Here is a 19,728-nt window from a genome sequence, read left to right on the forward strand (position 1 = left end):
TTTACAAATCTGTCTCATCCAATCTAATACTTCGCACAAACTATCGCCCAACGTGGGGCTCGAACCCACGACCGTTGGATTAAGAGTCCAACGCTCTACCGACTGAGCTAGCCGGGCGCACAAGGTTGCAGTCGACTCAAAATGCGTAAACCTTCCAAGCAATACATATCACATAGGTGTGAACATACGACAATGGCAAAGGATCGAACTTTCTGGTTAAAACAATTCTTGTTTATACGTGCCGTTGACACATCGGCTCGTTGGTCTAGGGGTATGATTCTCGCTTTGGGTGCGAGAGGTCCCGGGTTCAAATCCCGGACGAGCCCTTCTAGAACACTTTTGGTCGCAACGTACAAGTACATTTTAAATGACTGGGTAATCGATACACATCTGTCTTATATTGTACGCTTCCGTGCCTTACAATCAAATCTATCATTTGAAAAAACAAACCAACAATTAAATGCGTGAACGCAAGGTTTCTTACTTCGATCTTTGAACAGTTTGTTTGTTCAATGCAATATAATTGCCACTTAAACAAAATGTTGTCTTCGTGTCAAATGCTTTGGTACAAGCCATGCCAAACACTTGAAAAGAATTCCAAATCACCTGGTTTGCCTGATTTACAAATCTGCCTCATCCAATCTAATACTTCGCACAAAATATCGCCCAACGTGGGGCTCGAACCCACGACCGTTGGATTAAGAGTCCAACGCTCTACCGACTGAGCTAGCCGGGCGCACAAGGTTGCAGTCGACTCAAAATGCGTAAACCTTCCAGGCAATACACATCACATAGGTGTGAACATACGACAATGGCAAAGGTTCGAACTTTCTGTTTTGAACAAGCCTTATGTATACATGCAGTTAACACATCGGCTCGTTGGTCTAGGGGTATGATTCTCGCTTAGGGTGCGAGAGGTCCCGGGTTCAAATCCCGGACGAGCCCTTCTAGAACACTTTTGGTCGCAACGTACAAGTACATTTTAAATTACTGGGTAATCGATACACGTCTGTCTTATATCGCACGCTTCCATTTGTTAGAATCAAATCTATCATTTGAAAAAAACGAACAAACAATTAAATGCGTGAACGCAACGTTTCATACTTTGATCTTTAAACAGTTTGTTTTTTCAATGCAATATAATAGCCACTTAAACAAAACGTTGTCTTTGTGTCAAATGCTTTGGTACAAATCATGCCAAACAATTGAAAAAAAGCCAAATCAGCCACTTTATCGGAACTGCAAATTTTTCTTATCCAATTTAATACTTCGCACAAACTATCGCCCAACGGGGGGCTCGAACCCACGACCTCCAACGCTCTACCGACTGAGCTAGCCGGGCGCACAAGGTTGCAGTCGACTCAAAATGCGTAAACCTTCCAAGCAATACACATCACATAGGTGTGAACATACGACAATGGCAAAGGTTCGAACTTTCTGTTTTGAACAATCCTTATGTATACATGCAGTTAACACATCGGCTCGTTGGTCGCTTTGGGTGCGAGTAGTCCCGGGTTCAAATCCCGGACGAGCCCTTCTAGAACACTTTTGGTCGCAACGTACAAGTACATTTTAAATGACTGGGTAATCGATACACGTCTGTCTTATATTGTACGCTTCCGTGCCTTACAATCAAATCTATCATTTGAAAAAACAAACCAACAATTAAATGCGTGAACGCAAGGTTTCTTACTTCGATCTTTGAACAGTTTGTTTGTTACATGCAATATAATTGCCACTTAAACAAAATGTTGTCTTCGTGTCAAATGCTTTGGTACAAGCCATGCCAAACACTTGAAAAGAATTCCAAATCAGCTAGTTTGCCTGATTTACAAATCTGTCTCATCCAATCTAATACTTCGCACAAAATATCGCCCAACGTGGGGCTCGAACCCACGACCGTTGGATTAAGAGTCCAACGCTCTACCGACTGAGCTAGCCGGGCGCACAAGGTTGCAGTCGACTCAAAATGCGTAAACCTTCCAAGCAATACATATCACACAGGCGTGAACAGACGACAATGGCAAAGGATCGAACTTTCTGTTTTGAACAAGCCTTATGTATACATGCAGTTAACACATCGGCTCGTTGGTCTAGGGGTATGATTCTCGCTTAGGGTGCGAGAGGTCCCGGGTTCAAATCCCGGACGAGCCCTTCTAGAACACTTTTGGTCGCAACGTACAAGTACATTTTGAATGACTGGGTAATCGATACACATCTGTCTTATATTGTACGCTTCCGTGCCTTACAATCAAATCTATCATTTGAAAAAACAAACCAACAATTAAATGCGTGAACGCAAGGTTTCTTACTTCGATCTTTGAACAGTTTGTTTGTTCAATGCAATATAATTGCCACTTAAACAAAATGTTGTCTTCGTGTCAAATGCTTTGGTACAAGCCATGCCAAACACTTGAAAAGAATTCCAAATCAGCTGGTTTGCCTGATTTACAAATCTGTCTCATCCAATCTAATACTTCGCACAAAATATCGCCCAACGTGGGGCTCGAACCCACGACCGTTGGATTAAGAGTCCAACGCTCTACCGACTGAGCTAGCCGGGCGCACAAGGTTGCAGTCGACTCAAAATGCGTAAACCTTCCAAGCAATACACATCACATAGGTGTGAACATACGACAATGGCAAAGGTTCGAACTTTCTGTTTTGAACAAGCCTTATGTATACATGCAGTTAACACATCGGCTCGTTGGTCTAGGGGTATGATTCTCGCTTAGGGTGCGAGAGGTCCCGGGTTCAAATCCTGGACGAGCCCTTCTATAACACTTTTGGTCGCAACGTACAAGTATATTTTGAATGACTGGGTTATCGAAACAATCTGTCTTATATCGCACGCTTCCATTTGTTAGAATCAAATCTATCATTTGAAAAAAACGAACAAACAATTAAATGCGTGAACGCAACGTTTCATACTTTGATCTTTAAACAGTTTGTTTTTTCAATGCAATATAATAGCCACTTCAACAAAATGTTGTCTTTGTGTCAAATGCTTTGGTACAAATCATGCCAAACAATTGAAAAAAAGGCAAATCAGCCACTTTATCGGAACTGCAAATTTTTCTTATCCAATTTAATACTTCGCACAAACTATCGCCCAACGGGGGGCTCGAACCCACGACCTCCAACGCTCTACCGACTGAGCTAGCCGGGCGCACAAGGTTGCAGTCGACTCAAAATGCGTAAACCTTCCAAGCAATACATATCACATAGGCGTGAACATACGACAATGGCAAAGGATCGAACTTTCTGGTTAAAACAACTCTTGTTTATACGTGCAGTTGACACATCGGCTCGTTGGTCTAGGGGTATGATTCTCGCTTAGGGTGCGAGAGGTTTCGGGTTCAAATCCCGGACGAGCCCTTCTAGAACACTTTTGGTCGCAACGTACAAGTACATTTTAAATGACTGGGTAATCGATACACGTCTGTCTTATATTGTACGCTTCCGTGCCTTACAATCAAATCTATCATTTGAAAAAACAAACCAACAATTAAATGCGTGAACGCAAGGTTTCTTACTTCGATCTTTGAACAGTTTGTTTGTTACATGCAATATAATTGCCACTTAAACAAAATGTTGTCTTCGTGTCAAATACTTTGTTACAAGCCATGCCAAACACTTGAAAAGAATTCCAAATCAGCTAGTTTGCCTGATTTACAAATCTGTCTCATCCAATCTAATACTTCGCACAAACTATCGCCCAACGGGGGGCTCGAACCCACGACCTCCAACGCTCTACCGACTGAGCTAGCCGGGCGCACAAGGTTGCAGTCGACTCAAAATGCGTAAACCTTCCAAGCAATACATATCACATAGGTGTGAACATACGACAATGGCAAAGGATCGAACTTTCTGGTTAAAACAATTCTTGTTTATACGTGCCGTTGACACATCGGCTCGTTGGTCTAGGGGTATGATTCTCGCTTTGGGTGCGAGAGGTCCCGGGTTCAAATCCCGGACGAGCCCTTCTAGAACACTTTTGGTCGCAACGTACAAGTACATTTTAAATGACTGGGTAATCGATACACATCTGTCTTATATTGTACGCTTCCGTGCCTCACAATCAAATCTATCATTTGAAAAAACAAACCAACAATTAAATGCGTGAACGCAAGGTTTCTTACTTCGATCTTTGAACAGTTTGTTTGTTCAATGCAATATAATTGCCACTTAAACAAAATGTTGTCTTCGTGTCAAATGCTTTGGTACAAGCCATGCCAAACACTTGAAAAGAATTCCAAATCACCTGGTTTGCCTGATTTACAAATCTGCCTCATCCAATCTAATACTTCGCACAAAATATCGCCCAACGTGGGGCTCGAACCCACGACCGTTGGATTAAGAGTCCAACGCTCTACCGACTGAGCTAGCCGGGCGCACAAGGTTGCAGTCGACTCAAAATGCGTAAACCTTCCAGGCAATACACATCACATAGGTGTGAACATACGACAATGGCAAAGGTTCGAACTTTCTGTTTTGAACAAGCCTTATGTATACATGCAGTTAACACATCGGCTCGTTGGTCTAGGGGTATGATTCTCGCTTAGGGTGCGAGAGGTCCCGGGTTCAAATCCTGGACGAGCCCTTCTATAACACTTTTGGTCGCAACGTACAAGTATATTTTGAATGACTGGGTTATCGAAACAATCTGTCTTATATCGCACGCTTCCATTTGTTAGAATCAAATCTATCATTTGAAAAAAACGAACAAACAATTAAATGCGTGAACGCAACGTTTCATACTTTGATCTTTAAACAGTTTGTTTTTTCAATGCAATATAATAGCCACTTCAACAAAATGTTGTCTTTGTGTCAAATGCTTTGGTACAAATCATGCCAAACAATTGAAAAAAAGGCAAATCAGCCACTTTATCGGAACTGCAAATTTTTCTTATCCAATTTAATACTTCGCACAAACTATCGCCCAACGGGGGGCTCGAACCCACGACCTCCAACGCTCTACCGACTGAGCTAGCCGGGCGCACAAGGTTGCAGTCGACTCAAAATGCGTAAACCTTCCAAGCAATACATATCACATAGGCGTGAACATACGACAATGGCAAAGGATCGAACTTTCTGGTTAAAACAACTCTTGTTTATACGTGCAGTTGACACATCGGCTCGTTGGTCTAGGGGTATGATTCTCGCTTAGGGTGCGAGAGGTTCCGGGTTCAAATCCCGGACGAGCCCTTCTAGAACACTTTTGGTCGCAACGTACAAGTACATTTTAAATGACTGGGTAATCGATACACGTCTGTCTTATATTGTACGCTTCCGTGCCTTACAATCAAATCTATCATTTGAAAAAACAAACCAACAATTAAATGCGTGAACGCAAGGTTTCTTACTTCGATCTTTGAACAGTTTGTTTGTTACATGCAATATAATTGCCACTTAAACAAAATGTTGTCTTCGTGTCAAATACTTTGGTACAAGCCATGCCAAACACTTGAAAAGAATTCCAAATCAGCTAGTTTGCCTGATTTACAAATCAGTCTCATCCAATCTAATACTTCGCACAAACTATCGCCCAACGGGGGGCTCGAACCCACGACCTCCAACGCTCTACCGACTGAGCTAGCCGGGCGCACAAGGTTGCAGTCGACTCAAAATGCGTAAACCTTCCAAGCAATACATATCACATAGGTGTGAACATACGACAATGGCAAAGGTTCGAACTTTCTGGTTAAAACAATTCTTGTTTATACGTGCCGTTGACACATCGGCTCGTTGGTCTAGGGGTATGATTCTCGCTTTGTGTGCGAGAGGTCCCGGGTTCAAATCCCGGACGAGCCCTTCTAGAACACTTTTGGTCGCAACGTACAAGTACATTTTAAATGACTGGGTAATCGATACACATCTGTCTTATATTGTACGCTTCCGTGCCTTACAATCAAATCTATCATTTGAAAAAACAAACCAACAATTAAATGCGTGAACGCAAGGTTTCTTACTTCGATCTTTGAACAGTTTGTTTGTTCAATGCAATATAATTGCCACTTAAACAAAATGTTGTCTTCGTGTCAAATGCTTTGGTACAAGCCATGCCAAACACTTGAAAAGAATTCCAAATCACCTGGTTTGCCTGATTTACAAATCTGCCTCATCCAATCTAATACTTCGCACAAAATATCGCCCAACGTGGGGCTCGAACCCACGACCGTTGGATTAAGAGTCCAACGCTCTACCGACTGAGCTAGCCGGGCGCACAAGGTTGCAGTCGACTCAAAATGCGTAAACCTTCCAGGCAATACACATCACATAGGTGTGAACATACGACAATGGCAAAGGTTCGAACTTTCTGTTTTGAACAAGCCTTATGTATACATGCAGTTAACACATCGGCTCGTTGGTCTAGGGGTATGATTCTCGCTTTGGGTGCGAGAGGTCCCGGGTTCAAATCCCGGACGAGCCCTTCTAGAACACTTTTGGTCGCAACGTACAAGTACATTTTAAATTACTGGGTAATCGATACACGTCTGTCTTATATCGCACGCTTCCATTTGTTAGAATCAAATCTATCATTTGAAAAAAACGAACAAACAATTAAATGCGTGAACGCAACGTTTCATACTTTGATCTTTAAACAGTTTGTTTTTTCAATGCAATATAATAGCCACTTAAACAAAACGTTGTCTTTGTGTCAAATGCTTTGGTACAAATCATGCCAAACAATTGAAAAAAAGCCAAATCAGCCACTTTATCGGAACTGCAAATTTTTCTTATCCAATTTAATACTTCGCACAAACTATCGCCCAACGGGGGGCTCGAACCCACGACCTCCAACGCTCTACCGACTGAGCTAGCCGGGCGCACAAGGTTGCAGTCGACTCAAAATGCGTAAACCTTCCAAGCAATACACATCACATAGGTGTGAACATACGACAATGGCAAAGGTTCGAACTTTCTGTTTTGAACAATCCTTATGTATACATGCAGTTAACAGATCGGCTCGTTGGTCCAGGGGCATGATTCTCGCTTAGGGTGCGAGTAGTCCCGGGTTCAAATCCCGGACGAGCCCTTCTAGAACACTTTTGGTCGCAACGTACAAGTACATTTTAAATGACTGGGTAATCGATACACGTCTGTCTTATATTGTACGCTTCCGTGCCTTACAATCAAATCTATCATTTGAAAAAACAAACCAACAATTAAATGCGTGAACGCAAGGTTTCTTACTTCGATCTTTGAACAGTTTGTTTGTTACATGCAACATAATTGCCACTTAAACAAAATGTTGTCTTCGTGTCAAATGCTTTGGTACAAGCCATGCCAAACACTTGAAAAGAATTCCAAATCAGCTAGTTGCCTGATTTACAAATCTGTCTCATCCAATCTAATACTTCGCACAAAATATCGCCCAACGTGGGGCTCGAACCCACGACCGTTGGATTAAGAGTCCAACGCTCTACCGACTGAGCTAGCCGGGCGCACAAGGTTGCAGTCGACTCAAAATGCGTAAACCTTCCAAGCAATACATATCACATAGGCGTGAACAGACGACAATGGCAAAGGATCGAACTTTCTGTTTTGAACAAGCCTTATGTATACATGCAGTTAACACATCGGCTCGTTGGTCTAGGGGTATGATTCTCGCTTTGGGTGCGAGAGGTCCCGGGTTCAAATCCCGGACGAGCCCTTCTAGAACACTTTTGGTCGCAACGTACAAGTACATTTTGAATGACTGGGTAATCGATACACATCTGTCTTATATTGTACGCTTCCGTGCCTTACAATCAAATCTATCATTTGAAAAAACAAACCAACAATTAAATGCGTGAACGCAAGGTTTCTTACTTCGATCTTTGAACAGTTTGTTTGTTACATGCAATATAATTGCCACTTAAACAAAATGTTGTCTTCGTGTCAAATGCTTTGGTACAAGCCATGCCAAACACTTGAAAAGAATTCCAAATCAGCTGGTTTGCCTGATTTACAAATCTGTCTCATCCAATCTAATACTTCGCACAAAATATCGCCCAACGTGGGGCTCGAACCCACGACCGTTGGATTAAGAGTCCAACGCTCTACCGACTGAGCTAGCCGGGCGCACAAGGTTGCAGTCGACTCAAAATGCGTAAACCTTCCAGGCAATACACATCACATAGGTGTGAACATACGACAATGGCAAAGGTTCGAACTTTCTGTTTTGAACAAGCCTTATGTATACATGCAGTTAACACATCGGCTCGTTGGTCTAGGGGTATGATTCTCGCTTAGGGTGCGAGAGGTCCCGGGTTCAAATCCTGGACGAGCCCTTCTATAACACTTTTGGTCGCAACGTACAAGTACATTTTAAATGACTGGGTTATCGATACACGTCTGTCTTATATCGTACGCTTCCGTGCCTTACAATCAAATCTATCATTTGAAAAAACAAACCAACAATTAAATGCGTGAACGCAAGGTTTCTTACTTCGATCTTTGAACAGTTTGTTTGTTACATGCAATATAATTGCCACTTAAACAAAATGTTGTCTTCGTGTCAAATGCTTTGGTACAAGACATGCCAAACACTTGAAAAGAATTCCAAATCAGCTGGTTTGCCTGATTTACAAATCTGTCTCATCCAATCTAATACATCGCACAAAATATCGCCCAACGTGGGGCTCGAACCCACGACCGTTGGATTAAGAGTCCAACGCTCTACCGACTGAGCTAGCCGGGCGCACAAGGTTGCAGTTGACTCAAAATGCGTAAACCTTCCAGGCAATACACATCACATAGGTGTGAACATACGACAATGGGAAAGGTTCGAACTTTCTGTTTTGAACAAGCCTTATGTATACATGCAGTTAACACATCGGCTCGTTGGTCTAGGGGTATGATTCTCGCTTTGGGTGCGAGAGGTCCCGGGTTCAAATCCCGGACGAGCCCTTCTATAACACTTTTGGTCGCAACGTACAAGTATATTTTGAATGACTGGGTTATCGAAACAATCTGTCTTATATCGCACGCTTCCATTTGTTAGAATCAAATCTATCATTTGAAAAAAACGAACAAACAATTAAATGCGTGAACGCAACGTTTCATACTTTGATCTTTAAACAGTTTGTTTTTTCAATGCAATATAATAGCCACTTCAACAAAATGTTGTCTTTGTGTCAAATGCTTTGGTACAAATCATGCCAAACAATTGAAAAAAAGGCAAATCAGCCACTTTATCGGAACTGCAAATTTTTCTTATCCAATTTAATACTTCGCACAAACTATCGCCCAACGGGGGGCTCGAACCCACGACCTCCAACGCTCTACCGACTGAGCTAGCCGGGCGCACAAGGTTGCAGTCGACTCAAAATGCGTAAACCTTCCAAGCAATACATATCACATAGGCGTGAACATACGACAATGGCAAAGGATCGAACTTTCTGGTTAAAACAACTCTTGTTTATACGTGCAGTTGACACATCGGCTCGTTGGTCTAGGGGTATGATTCTCGCTTAGGCTGCGAGAGGTTCCGGGTTCAAATCCCGGACGAGCCCTTCTAGAACACTTTTGGTCGCAACGTACAAGTACATTTTAAATGACTGGGTAATCGATACACGTCTGTCTTATATTGTACGCTTCCGTGCCTTACAATCAAATCTATCATTTGAAAAAACAAACCAACAATTAAATGCGTGAACGCAAGGTTTCTTACTTCGATCTTTGAACAGTTTGTTTGTTACATGCAATATAATTGCCACTTAAACAAAATGTTGTCTTCGTGTCAAATACTTTGGTACAAGCCATGCCAAACACTTGAAAAGAATTCCAAATCAGCTAGTTTGCCTGATTTACAAATCTGTCTCATCCAATCTAATACTTCGCACAAACTATCGCCCAACGGGGGGCTCGAACCCACGACCTCCAACGCTCTACCGACTGAGCTAGCCGGGCGCACAAGGTTGCAGTCGACTCAAAATGCGTAAACCTTCCAAGCAATACATATCACATAGGCGTGAACATACGACAATGGCAAAGGATCGAACTTTCTGGTTAAAACAATTCTTGTTTATACGTGCCGTTGACACATCGGCTCGTTGGTCTAGGGGTATGATTCTCGCTTTGGGTGCGAGAGGTCCCGGGTTCAAATCCCGGACGAGCCCTTCTAGAACACTTTTGGTCGCAACGTACAAGTACATTTTAAATGACTGGGTAATCGATACACATCTGTCTTATATTGTACGCTTCCGTGCCTTACAATCAAATCTATCATTTGAAAAAACAAACCAACAATTAAATGCGTGAACGCAAGGTTTCTTACTTCGATCTTTGAACAGTTTGTTTGTTCAATGCAATATAATTGCCACTTAAACAAAATGTTGTCTTCGTGTCAAATGCTTTGGTACAAGCCATGCCAAACACTTGAAAAGAATTCCAAATCACCTGGTTTGCCTGATTTACAAATCTGCCTCATCCAATCTAATACTTCGCACAAAATATCGCCCAACGTGGGGCTCGAACCCACGACCGTTGGATTAAGAGTCCAACGCTCTACCGACTGAGCTAGCCGGGCGCACAAGGTTGCAGTCGACTCAAAATGCGTAAATCTTCCAGGCAATACACATCACATAGGTGTGAACATACGACAATGGCAAAGGTTCGAACTTTCTGTTTTGAACAAGCCTTATGTATACATGCAGTTAACACATCGGCTCGTTGGTCTAGGGGTATGATTCTCGCTTTGGGTGCGAGAGGTCCCGGGTTCAAATCCCGGACGAGCCCTTCTAGAACACTTTTGGTCGCAACGTACAAGTACATTTTAAATTACTGGGTAATCGATACACGTCTGTCTTATATCGCACGCTTCCATTTGTTAGAATCAAATCTATCATTTGAAAAAAACGAACAAACAATTAAATGCGTGAACGCAACGTTTCATACTTTGATCTTTAAACAGTTTGTTTTTTCAATGCAATATAATAGCCACTTAAACAAAATGTTGTCTTTGTGTCAAATGCTTTGGTACAAATCATGCCAAACAATTGAAAAAAAGCCAAATCAGCCACTTTATCGGAACTGCAAATTTTTCTTATCCAATTTAATACTTCGCACAAACTATCGCCCAACGGGGGGCTCGAACCCACGACCTCCAACGCTCTACCGACTGAGCTAGCCGGGCGCACAAGGTTGCAGTCGACTCAAAATGCGTAAACCTTCCAAGCAATACACATCACATAGGTGTGAACATACGACAATGGTAAAGGTTCGAACTTTCTGTTTTGAACAATCCTTATGTATACATGCAGTTAACAGATCGGCTCGTTGGTCCAGCGGTATGATTCTCGCTTTGGGTGCGAGTAGTCCCGGGTTCAAATCCCGGACGAGCCCTTCTAGAACACTTTTGGTCGCAACGTTCAAGTACATTTTAAATGACTGGGTAATCGATACACGTCTGTCTTATATTGTACGCTTCCGTGCCTTACAATCAAATCTATCATTTGAAAAAACAAACCAACAATTAAATGCGTGAACGCAAGGTTTCTTACTTCTATCTTTGAACAGTTTGTTTGTTACATGCAATATAATTGCCACTTAAACAAAATGTTGTCTTCGTGTCAAATGCTTTGGTACAAGCCATGCCAAACACTTGAAAAGAATTCCAAATCAGCTAGTTTGCCTGATTTACAAATCTGTCTCATCCAATCTAATACTTCGCACAAAATATCGCCCAACGTGGGGCTCGAACCCATGACCGTTGGATTAAGAGTCCAACGCTCTACCGACTGAGCTAGCCGGGCGCACAAGGTTACAGTCGACTCAAAATGGGTAAATCTTCCCAGCAATACACATCACATAGGTGTGAACATACGACAATGGCAAAGGATCGAACTTTCTGTTTTGAACAAGCTTGATGTATACATGCAGTTAACACATCGGCTCGTTGGTCTAGGGGTATGATTCTCGCTTTGGGTGCGAGAGGTCCCGGATTCAAACCCCGGACGAGCCCTTCTATAACACTTTTGGTCGCAACGTACAAGTATATTTTGAATGACTGGGTTATCGAAACAATCTGTCTTATATCGCGCGCTTCCATTTGTTAGAATCAAATCTATCATTTGAAAAAAACGAACAAACAATTAAATGCGTGAACGCAACGTTTCTTACTTTGATCTTTAAACAGCTTGTTTGTTCAATGCAATATAATTGCCACTTAAACAAAATGTTGTCTTTGTGTCAAATGCTTTGGTACAAATCATGCAAAACAATTGAAAAAAAGCCAAATCAGCCACTTTATCGAGACTGCAAATTTTTCTTATCCAATCTAATACTTCGCACAAACTATCGCCCAACGTGGGGCTCGAACCCGCGACCTCCAACGCTCTACCGACTGAGCTAGCCGGGCGCACAAGGTTGCAGTCGACTCAAAATGCGTAAACCTTCCAAGCAATAAATATCACATAGACGTGAACATACGACAATGGCAAAGGATCGAACTTTCTGGTTAAAACAACTCTTGTTTATACGTGCAGTTGACACATCGGCTCGTTGGTCTAGGGGTATGATTCTCGCTTAGGGTGCGAGAGGTCCCGGGTTCAAATCCCGGACGAGCCCTTCTAGAACACTTTTGGTCGCAACGTACAAGTACATTTTAAATGACTGGGTAATCGATACACGTCTGTCTTATATTGTACGCTTCCGTGCCTTACAATCAAATCTATCATTTGAGAAAACAAACCAACAATTAAATGCGTGAACGCAAGGTTTCTTACTTCGATCTTTGAACAGTTTGTTTGTTACATGCAATATAATTGCCACTTAAACAAAATGTTGTCTTCGTGTCAAATGCTTTGGTAAAAGCCATGCCAAACACTTGAAAAGAATTCCAAATCAGCTAGTTTGCCTGATTTACAAATCTGTCTCATCCAATCTAATACTTCGCACAAACTATCGCCCAACGGGGGGCTCGAACCCACGACCTCCAACGCTCTACCGACTGAGCTAGCCGGGCGCACAAGGTTGCAGTCGACTCAAAATGCGTAAACCTTCCAAGCAATACATATTACATAGGTGTGAACATACGACAATGGCAAAGGATCGAACTTTCTGTTTTGAACAAGCCTGATGTATACATGCAGTTAACACATCGGCTCGTTGGTCTAGGGGTATGATTCTCGCTTTGGGTGCGAGAGGTTCCGGGTTCAAATCCCGGACGAGCTCTTCTATAACACTTTTGGTCGCAACGTACAAGTACATTTTAAATGACTGGGTAATCGATACACGTCTGTCTTATATTGTACGCTTCCGTGCCTTACAATCAAATCTATCATTTGAAAAAACAAACCAACAATTAAATGCGTGAACGCAAGGTTTCTTACTTCGTTCTTTGAACAGTTTGTTTGTTACATGCAATATAATTGCCACTTAAACAAAATGTTGTCTTCGTGTCAAATACTTTGGTACAAGCCATGCCAAACACTTGAAAAGAATTCCAAATCAGCTAGTTTGCCTGATTTACAAATCTGTCTGATCCAATCTAATACTTCGCACAAACTATCGCCCAACGGGGGGCTCGAACCCACGACCTCCAACGCTCTACCGACTGAGCTAGCCGGGCGCACAAGGTTGCAGTCGACTCAAAATGCGTAAACCTTCCAAGCAATACATATCACATAGGCGTGAACATACGACAATGGCAAAGGATCGAACTTTCTGGTTAAAACAATTCTTGTTTATACGTGCCGTTGACACATCGGCTCGTTGGTCTAGGGGTATGATTCTCGCTTTGGGTGCGAGAGGTCCCGGGTTCAAATCCCGGACGAGCCCTTCTAGAACACTTTTGGTCGCAACGTACAAGTACATTTTAAATGACTGGGTAATCGATACACATCTGTCTTATATTGTACGCTTCCGTGCCTTACAATCAAATCTATCATTTGAAAAAACAAACCAACAATTAAATGCGTGAACGCAAGGTTTCTTACTTCGATCTTTGAACAGTTTGTTTGTTCAATGCAATATAATTGCCACTTAAACAAAATGTTGTCTTCGTGTCAAATGCTTTGGTACAAGCCATGCCAAACACTTGAAAAGAATTCCAAATCACCTGGTTTGCCTGATTTACAAATCTGCCTCATCCAATCTAATACTTCGCACAAAATATCGCCCAACGTGGGGCTCGAACCCACGACCGTTGGATTAAGAGTCCAACGCTCTACCGACTGAGCTAGCCGGGCGCACAAGGTTGCAGTCGACTCAAAATGCGTAAATCTTCCAGGCAATACACATCACATAGGTGTGAACATACGACAATGGCAAAGGTTCGAACTTTCTGTTTTGAACAAGCCTTATGTATACATGCAGTTAACACATCGGCTCGTTGGTCTAGGGCAGAGGTTTTCAACCTATGGGCCATGGCCCAGTAGTGGGCCATGACGCTGTTTTCAGTGGGCCACAGAGCTTGGCATACAGCGATATCAGAAATCATGTCATTATGAACATTCAACACAGAACGTTACGTTTGTGACGACATAATTTCTGCTAACAATGCTTAACTGTTTATGGAAGTTGCTATCTTGCGTTGATGCTGGTACACTTTGGTTGAGTGGGCACTGGGCAGTGAATTTGAAATACTGTACAAGCGTTAAATAAATTCAATTTTGATTTTAGACATGATTCAATTTAACGTTTAATAGCATAAAGATTTTAATAATTTAGCATGGCAAAAAGAAAATTCAATCAAGATTTTATAAAGTATGGGTTTACTTCATTCAGTGATCGAGGTGAGGAAAAGGGTCAATGTGTCATTTGCTATCGTGTTTTGAGTAATGAATCACTGCGACCATCCAAATTACAAAATCATTTGGAAAAGAATCATCCTGGCCTTAAGGGAAAAGATATTGAATACTTTAAAAGACTGGAAAACGGTTTGAAGCGTCAACGACTTGACAAGACTGGATCGTTTGCACGTACAGATAAGAAACTGACAGAGGCATCTTTTGAAGTGAGCCTACTTATTGCTAAACAGAAAAAGGCTCATAATATTGGTGAGACTCTTGTAAAGCCAAGTGCTCTGGCTATGGTTCGAAATGTATTGGGTGAAGAAAGTGAAAGAAAGATAAAGTCAATTCCTTTGTCGGACAACACAGTTCAGAGAAGAATTGATCTTATGGCGAATGATATAAAAGAGCAAGTGGTCACCGAAGTTAAAGATAAGTCATTGTTTGGTTTGTTTGCTCTGCAACTGGATGAATCAACAGATGTTTCTTCAGCAGCTCAACTAATGGCCTTTGTTCGCTATGTAACAGAGAAAAATGTGAAAGAAGAGCTGCTCTTTTGCAGTGAATTGGAAACCACCACAAAGGCAAAAGATGTAATGGCTAAGGTCGAGGATTTTTTTGATAAAGAGAACATAAGTTGGGCAAGTTTGTGTGGTGTGTGCACTGATGGCGCACCAGCCATGTTAGGTGCCAAGAGTGGATTCCAGACGCTCGTAAAGAACAAAGCACCTAATCTTGTGACCACTCACTGCTTTATTCATCGCGCAGCATTAGCTTCAAAAACCTTACCTGACGGTCTTAAATGCGCTTTTGATGTGGTCGTTAAAAGCGTCAATTATATCAAAAACAGCGCATTAAATACTCGATTGTTCCGGAAGTTGTGTGAAGGCCTAAATTCTGAACATAAGCAACTTCTCTACTACACCAAAGTACGATGGCTGTCAAGAGGTAACCTTGTAGCCAGAGTGTTTGAGCTCCATGATGAGATAAAGGTCTTTCTGGGAACAGCAAAACCTGAACTTGCAGTACATTTTGAAAATGTAAAGTTCCTTTCTTGCTTGGCATATTTGGTGGATATTTTTGAAGCTTTGAACCAGCTGAATTTAAAAATGCAAGGAAAAGGAAAAGATATCATTCAGTTTGTGGACTTTACAAGGGCATTTGTTGAAAAGCTGGGCAACTGGAGACGTAAAGTGACAAATGGTAACTTTGACATGTTTCACAGTTTCGCATGTATATCTGATGTGGATGATGAGATTAGGGATGAAGTGGCAGACCACCTTGGTACTCTACAAACTGAATTCAAATCCTACTTTCCAGAGCTTAGCAGAGATGCTTTCACACTTGTGAGGAATCCATTTCGTGTTGATATTGAGCAAGTGGATGACGAGTTACAAGATGAACTAATTGACCTTAGAAATGACTCAGGCTGTCGTGACCTATTTGAAGATGTGCCTGTCACTGAATTCTGGATCCAAGTGTCCTCATCATATTCACAAATCAGCAAAAATTGTCTTATGAAACTACTGCCTTTCACCACCACGTGGTTGTGTGAGTCAGCATTTTCATCCCTATTGAACATAAAATCCAAGCCGCGCAACAGACTTGATGTTGCAGCTGACATACGGTGCGCTCTCTCATCGACTGCACCCAGAATACAAAGTCTTGTGGACAAACTACAGCAACAACCTTCTCATTAAATTTGTGTGAATGTTCAGCTGATTAATTTATTGTGTTGTTGAAACTTGGTGTTTTTCGTTGATGAAGTTTTTCATTGAAGTTTTTCATTAGGTGTTTTTCATTAAACGTTAATGGGCCAACGCCATTTTTTACTAATTTAGTGGGCCATGAGCAAAAAAAGGTTGAAAACCCCTGGTCTAGGGGTATGATTCTCGCTTTGGGTGCGAGAGGTCCCGGGTTCAAATCCCGGACGAGCCCTTCTAGAACACTTTTGGTCGCAACGTACAAGTACATTTTAAATTACTGGGTAATCGATACACGTCTGTCTTATATCGCACGCTTCCATTTGTTAGAATCAAATCTATCATTTGAAAAAAACGAACAAACAATTAAATGCGTGAACGCAACGTTTCATACTTTGATCTTTAAACAGTTTGTTTTTTCAATGCAATATAATAGCCACTTAAACAAAATGTTGTCTTTGTGTCAAATGCTTTGGTACAAATCATGCCAAACAATTGAAAAAAAGCCAAATCAGCCACTTTATCGGAACTGCAAATTTTTCTTATCCAATTTAATACTTCGCACAAACTATCGCCCAACGGGGGGCTCGAACCCACGACCTCCAACGCTCTACCGACTGAGCTAGCCGGGCGCACAAGGTTGCAGTCGACTCAAAATGCGTAAACCTTCCAAGCAATACACATCACATAGGTGTGAACATACGACAATGGTAAAGGTTCGAACTTTCTGTTTTGAACAATCCTTATGTATACATGCAGTTAACAGATCGGCTCGTTGGTCCAGCGGTATGATTCTCGCTTTGGGTGCGAGTAGTCCCGGGTTCAAATCCCGGACGAGCCCTTCTAGAACACTTTTGGTCGCAACGTTCAAGTACATTTTAAATGACTGGGTAATCGATACACGTCTGTCTTATATTGTACGCTTCCGTGCCTTACAATCAAATCTATCATTTGAAAAAACAAACCAACAATTAAATGCGTGAACGCAAGGTTTCTTACTTCTATCTTTGAACAGTTTGTTTGTTACATGCAATATAATTGCCACTTAAACAAAATGTTGTCTTCGTGTCAAATGCTTTGGTACAAGCCATGCCAAACACTTGAAAAGAATTCCAAATCAGCTAGTTTGCCTGATTTACAAATCTGTCTCATCCAATCTAATACTTCGCACAAAATATCGCCCAACGTGGGGCTCGAACCCATGACCGTTGGATTAAGAGTCCAACGCTCTACCGACTGAGCTAGCCGGGCGCACAAGGTTACAGTCGACTCAAAATGGGTAAATCTTCCCAGCAATACACATCACATAGGTGTGAACATACGACAATGGGAAAGGTTCGAACTTTCTGTTTTGAACAAGCCTTATGTATACATGCAGTTAACACATCGGCTCGTTGGTCTAGGGGTATGATTCTCGCTTTGGGTGCGAGAGGTCCCGGATTCAAACCCCGGACGAGCCCTTCTATAACACTTTTGGTCGCAACGTACAAGTATATTTTGAATGACTGGGTTATCGAAACAATCTGTCTTATATCGCGCGCTTCCATTTGTTAGAATCAAATCTATCATTTGAAAAAAACGAACAAACAATTAAATGCGTGAACGCAACGTTTCTTACTTTGATCTTTAAACAGCTTGTTTGTTCAATGCAATATAATTGCCACTTAAACAAAATGTTGTCTTTGTGTCAAATGCTTTGGTACAAATCATGCAAAACAATTGAAAAAAAGCCAAATCAGCCACTTTATCGAGACTGCAAATTTTTCTTATCCAATCTAATACTTCGCACAAACTATCGCCCAACGTGGGGCTCGAACCCGCGACCTCCAACGCTCTACCGACTGAGCTAGCCGGGCGCACAAGGTTGCAGTCGACTCAAAATGCGTAAACCTTCCAAGCAATAAATATCACATAGACGTGAACATACGACAATGGCAAAGGATCGAACTTTCTGGTTAAAACAACTCTTGTTTATACGTGCAGTTGACACATCGGCTCGTTGGTCTAGGGGTATGATTCTCGCTTAGGGTGCGAGAGGTCCCGGGTTCAAATCCCGGACGAGCCCTTCTAGAACACTTTTGGTCGCAACGTACAAGTACATTTTAAATGACTGGGTAATCGATACACGTCTGTCTTATATTGTACGCTTCCGTGCCTTACAATCAAATCTATCATTTGAGAAAACAAACCAACAATTAAATGCGTGAACGCAAGGTTTCTTACTTCGATCTTTGAACAGTTTGTTTGTTACATGCAATATAATTGCCACTTAAACAAAATGTTGTCTTCGTGTCAAATGCTTTGGTAAAAGCCATGCCAAACACTTGAAAAGAATTCCAAATCAGCTAGTTTGCCTGATTTACAAATCTGTCTCATCCAATCTAATACTTCGCACAAACTATCGCCCAACGGGGGGCTCGAACCCACGACCTCCAACGCTCTACCGACTGAGCTAGCCGGGCGCACAAGGTTGCAGTCGACTCAAAATGCGTAAACCTTCCAAGCAATACATATTACATAGGTGTGAACATACGACAATGGCAAAGGATCGAACTTTCTGTTTTGAACAAGCCTGATGTATACATGCAGTTAACACATCGGCTCGTTGGTCTAGGGGTATGATTCTCGCTTAGGGTGCGAGAGGTTCCGGGTTCAAATCCCGGACGAGCTCTTCTATAACACTTTTGGTCGCAACGTACAAGTACATTTTAAATGACTGGGTAATCGATACACGTCTGTCTTATATTGTACGCTTCCGTGCCTTACAATCAAATCTATCATTTGAAAAAACAAACCAACAATTAAATGCGTGAACGCAAGGTTTCTTACTTCGTTCTTTGAACAGTTTGTTTGTTACATGCAATATAATTGCCACTTAAACAAAATGTTGTCTTCGTGTCAAATACTTTGGTACAAGCCATGCCAAACACTTGAAAAGAATTCCAAATCAGCTAGTTTGCCTGATTTACAAATCTGTCTGATCCAATCTAATACTTCGCACAAACTATCGCCCAACGGGGGGCTCGAACCCACGACCTCCAACGCTCTACCGACTGAGCTAGCCGGGCGCACAAGGTTGCAGTCGACTCAAAATGCGTAAACCTTCCAAGCAATACATATCACATAGGCGTGAACATACGACAATGGCAAAGGATCGAACTTTCTGGTTAAAACAATTCTTGTTTATACGTGCCGTTGACACATCGGCTCGTTGGTCTAGGGGTATGATTCTCGCTTTGGGTGCGAGAGGTCTCGGGTTCAAATCCCGGACGAGCCCTTCTAGAACACTTTTGGTCGCAACGTAC

General features: G+C 42.0%; 1 protein-coding gene and 39 non-coding genes across 40 annotated transcripts; 27 read left to right on the forward strand and 13 right to left on the reverse strand.

Annotated features, from left to right (window-relative positions):
* Positions 1-44: 44 nt before the first annotated feature.
* Trnak-cuu (transfer RNA lysine (anticodon CUU)) lies at positions 45-117 on the reverse strand. Its single transcript has one exon. It is a non-coding gene; the product is annotated as a tRNA-Lys (tRNA).
* Positions 118-254: 137 nt separating this feature from the next.
* Trnap-ugg (transfer RNA proline (anticodon UGG)) lies at positions 255-326 on the forward strand. Its single transcript has one exon. It is a non-coding gene; the product is annotated as a tRNA-Pro (tRNA).
* Positions 327-663: 337 nt separating this feature from the next.
* Trnak-cuu (transfer RNA lysine (anticodon CUU)) lies at positions 664-736 on the reverse strand. Its single transcript has one exon. It is a non-coding gene; the product is annotated as a tRNA-Lys (tRNA).
* A 137-nt stretch (positions 737-873) lies between these two features.
* Positions 874-945, forward strand: Trnap-agg (transfer RNA proline (anticodon AGG)). Its single transcript has one exon. It is a non-coding gene; the product is annotated as a tRNA-Pro (tRNA).
* Positions 946-1,872: 927 nt separating this feature from the next.
* Positions 1,873-1,945, reverse strand: Trnak-cuu (transfer RNA lysine (anticodon CUU)). The gene has a single exon. It is a non-coding gene; the product is annotated as a tRNA-Lys (tRNA).
* Positions 1,946-2,082: 137 nt separating this feature from the next.
* Positions 2,083-2,154, forward strand: Trnap-agg (transfer RNA proline (anticodon AGG)). The gene has a single exon. It is a non-coding gene; the product is annotated as a tRNA-Pro (tRNA).
* Positions 2,155-2,491: 337 nt separating this feature from the next.
* On the reverse strand, positions 2,492-2,564 carry Trnak-cuu (transfer RNA lysine (anticodon CUU)). Its single transcript has one exon. It is a non-coding gene; the product is annotated as a tRNA-Lys (tRNA).
* A 137-nt stretch (positions 2,565-2,701) lies between these two features.
* Trnap-agg (transfer RNA proline (anticodon AGG)) lies at positions 2,702-2,773 on the forward strand. The gene has a single exon. It is a non-coding gene; the product is annotated as a tRNA-Pro (tRNA).
* A 533-nt stretch (positions 2,774-3,306) lies between these two features.
* Trnap-agg (transfer RNA proline (anticodon AGG)) lies at positions 3,307-3,378 on the forward strand. Its single transcript has one exon. It is a non-coding gene; the product is annotated as a tRNA-Pro (tRNA).
* Positions 3,379-3,912: 534 nt separating this feature from the next.
* On the forward strand, positions 3,913-3,984 carry Trnap-ugg (transfer RNA proline (anticodon UGG)). The gene has a single exon. It is a non-coding gene; the product is annotated as a tRNA-Pro (tRNA).
* Positions 3,985-4,321: 337 nt separating this feature from the next.
* Trnak-cuu (transfer RNA lysine (anticodon CUU)) lies at positions 4,322-4,394 on the reverse strand. Its single transcript has one exon. It is a non-coding gene; the product is annotated as a tRNA-Lys (tRNA).
* A 137-nt stretch (positions 4,395-4,531) lies between these two features.
* Positions 4,532-4,603, forward strand: Trnap-agg (transfer RNA proline (anticodon AGG)). The gene has a single exon. It is a non-coding gene; the product is annotated as a tRNA-Pro (tRNA).
* A 533-nt stretch (positions 4,604-5,136) lies between these two features.
* On the forward strand, positions 5,137-5,208 carry Trnap-agg (transfer RNA proline (anticodon AGG)). Its single transcript has one exon. It is a non-coding gene; the product is annotated as a tRNA-Pro (tRNA).
* A 534-nt stretch (positions 5,209-5,742) lies between these two features.
* Trnat-ugu (transfer RNA threonine (anticodon UGU)) lies at positions 5,743-5,814 on the forward strand. Its single transcript has one exon. It is a non-coding gene; the product is annotated as a tRNA-Thr (tRNA).
* A 337-nt stretch (positions 5,815-6,151) lies between these two features.
* Positions 6,152-6,224, reverse strand: Trnak-cuu (transfer RNA lysine (anticodon CUU)). The gene has a single exon. It is a non-coding gene; the product is annotated as a tRNA-Lys (tRNA).
* Positions 6,225-6,361: 137 nt separating this feature from the next.
* Positions 6,362-6,433, forward strand: Trnap-ugg (transfer RNA proline (anticodon UGG)). Its single transcript has one exon. It is a non-coding gene; the product is annotated as a tRNA-Pro (tRNA).
* A 942-nt stretch (positions 6,434-7,375) lies between these two features.
* On the reverse strand, positions 7,376-7,448 carry Trnak-cuu (transfer RNA lysine (anticodon CUU)). The gene has a single exon. It is a non-coding gene; the product is annotated as a tRNA-Lys (tRNA).
* A 137-nt stretch (positions 7,449-7,585) lies between these two features.
* On the forward strand, positions 7,586-7,657 carry Trnap-ugg (transfer RNA proline (anticodon UGG)). Its single transcript has one exon. It is a non-coding gene; the product is annotated as a tRNA-Pro (tRNA).
* Positions 7,658-7,994: 337 nt separating this feature from the next.
* On the reverse strand, positions 7,995-8,067 carry Trnak-cuu (transfer RNA lysine (anticodon CUU)). Its single transcript has one exon. It is a non-coding gene; the product is annotated as a tRNA-Lys (tRNA).
* Positions 8,068-8,204: 137 nt separating this feature from the next.
* On the forward strand, positions 8,205-8,276 carry Trnap-agg (transfer RNA proline (anticodon AGG)). The gene has a single exon. It is a non-coding gene; the product is annotated as a tRNA-Pro (tRNA).
* Positions 8,277-8,613: 337 nt separating this feature from the next.
* Positions 8,614-8,686, reverse strand: Trnak-cuu (transfer RNA lysine (anticodon CUU)). The gene has a single exon. It is a non-coding gene; the product is annotated as a tRNA-Lys (tRNA).
* Positions 8,687-8,823: 137 nt separating this feature from the next.
* Positions 8,824-8,895, forward strand: Trnap-ugg (transfer RNA proline (anticodon UGG)). The gene has a single exon. It is a non-coding gene; the product is annotated as a tRNA-Pro (tRNA).
* Positions 8,896-9,428: 533 nt separating this feature from the next.
* Positions 9,429-9,500, forward strand: Trnap-agg (transfer RNA proline (anticodon AGG)). The gene has a single exon. It is a non-coding gene; the product is annotated as a tRNA-Pro (tRNA).
* Positions 9,501-10,034: 534 nt separating this feature from the next.
* On the forward strand, positions 10,035-10,106 carry Trnap-ugg (transfer RNA proline (anticodon UGG)). Its single transcript has one exon. It is a non-coding gene; the product is annotated as a tRNA-Pro (tRNA).
* Positions 10,107-10,443: 337 nt separating this feature from the next.
* Positions 10,444-10,516, reverse strand: Trnak-cuu (transfer RNA lysine (anticodon CUU)). The gene has a single exon. It is a non-coding gene; the product is annotated as a tRNA-Lys (tRNA).
* A 137-nt stretch (positions 10,517-10,653) lies between these two features.
* Trnap-ugg (transfer RNA proline (anticodon UGG)) lies at positions 10,654-10,725 on the forward strand. Its single transcript has one exon. It is a non-coding gene; the product is annotated as a tRNA-Pro (tRNA).
* A 534-nt stretch (positions 10,726-11,259) lies between these two features.
* On the forward strand, positions 11,260-11,331 carry Trnap-ugg (transfer RNA proline (anticodon UGG)). Its single transcript has one exon. It is a non-coding gene; the product is annotated as a tRNA-Pro (tRNA).
* Positions 11,332-11,668: 337 nt separating this feature from the next.
* On the reverse strand, positions 11,669-11,741 carry Trnak-cuu (transfer RNA lysine (anticodon CUU)). The gene has a single exon. It is a non-coding gene; the product is annotated as a tRNA-Lys (tRNA).
* A 137-nt stretch (positions 11,742-11,878) lies between these two features.
* Positions 11,879-11,950, forward strand: Trnap-ugg (transfer RNA proline (anticodon UGG)). The gene has a single exon. It is a non-coding gene; the product is annotated as a tRNA-Pro (tRNA).
* Positions 11,951-12,483: 533 nt separating this feature from the next.
* On the forward strand, positions 12,484-12,555 carry Trnap-agg (transfer RNA proline (anticodon AGG)). Its single transcript has one exon. It is a non-coding gene; the product is annotated as a tRNA-Pro (tRNA).
* A 534-nt stretch (positions 12,556-13,089) lies between these two features.
* On the forward strand, positions 13,090-13,161 carry Trnap-ugg (transfer RNA proline (anticodon UGG)). The gene has a single exon. It is a non-coding gene; the product is annotated as a tRNA-Pro (tRNA).
* Positions 13,162-13,695: 534 nt separating this feature from the next.
* Trnap-ugg (transfer RNA proline (anticodon UGG)) lies at positions 13,696-13,767 on the forward strand. The gene has a single exon. It is a non-coding gene; the product is annotated as a tRNA-Pro (tRNA).
* A 337-nt stretch (positions 13,768-14,104) lies between these two features.
* Positions 14,105-14,177, reverse strand: Trnak-cuu (transfer RNA lysine (anticodon CUU)). The gene has a single exon. It is a non-coding gene; the product is annotated as a tRNA-Lys (tRNA).
* A 160-nt stretch (positions 14,178-14,337) lies between these two features.
* LOC145225359 (protein FAM200C-like) lies at positions 14,338-16,587 on the forward strand. Its single transcript, XM_080092046.1, has one exon. It carries the CDS (start codon positions 14,660-14,662, stop codon positions 16,418-16,420), a length of 1,761 nt encoding a protein of 586 aa, XP_079948172.1. The 5' UTR covers positions 14,338-14,659; the 3' UTR covers positions 16,421-16,587.
* A 605-nt stretch (positions 16,588-17,192) lies between these two features.
* On the forward strand, positions 17,193-17,264 carry Trnap-ugg (transfer RNA proline (anticodon UGG)). The gene has a single exon. It is a non-coding gene; the product is annotated as a tRNA-Pro (tRNA).
* A 337-nt stretch (positions 17,265-17,601) lies between these two features.
* Trnak-cuu (transfer RNA lysine (anticodon CUU)) lies at positions 17,602-17,674 on the reverse strand. Its single transcript has one exon. It is a non-coding gene; the product is annotated as a tRNA-Lys (tRNA).
* A 137-nt stretch (positions 17,675-17,811) lies between these two features.
* Trnap-ugg (transfer RNA proline (anticodon UGG)) lies at positions 17,812-17,883 on the forward strand. The gene has a single exon. It is a non-coding gene; the product is annotated as a tRNA-Pro (tRNA).
* A 533-nt stretch (positions 17,884-18,416) lies between these two features.
* On the forward strand, positions 18,417-18,488 carry Trnap-agg (transfer RNA proline (anticodon AGG)). Its single transcript has one exon. It is a non-coding gene; the product is annotated as a tRNA-Pro (tRNA).
* Positions 18,489-19,022: 534 nt separating this feature from the next.
* Positions 19,023-19,094, forward strand: Trnap-agg (transfer RNA proline (anticodon AGG)). Its single transcript has one exon. It is a non-coding gene; the product is annotated as a tRNA-Pro (tRNA).
* Positions 19,095-19,628: 534 nt separating this feature from the next.
* Positions 19,629-19,700, forward strand: Trnap-ugg (transfer RNA proline (anticodon UGG)). Its single transcript has one exon. It is a non-coding gene; the product is annotated as a tRNA-Pro (tRNA).
* The last annotated feature ends 28 nt before the right edge of the window (positions 19,701-19,728 follow it).

The sequence above is a fragment of the Phallusia mammillata genome, chromosome 4, assembly GCF_965637545.1.
Source record: "Phallusia mammillata chromosome 4, kaPhaMamm4.hap1.1, whole genome shotgun sequence".
Lineage (NCBI taxonomy): Eukaryota > Metazoa > Chordata > Ascidiacea > Phlebobranchia > Ascidiidae > Phallusia > Phallusia mammillata.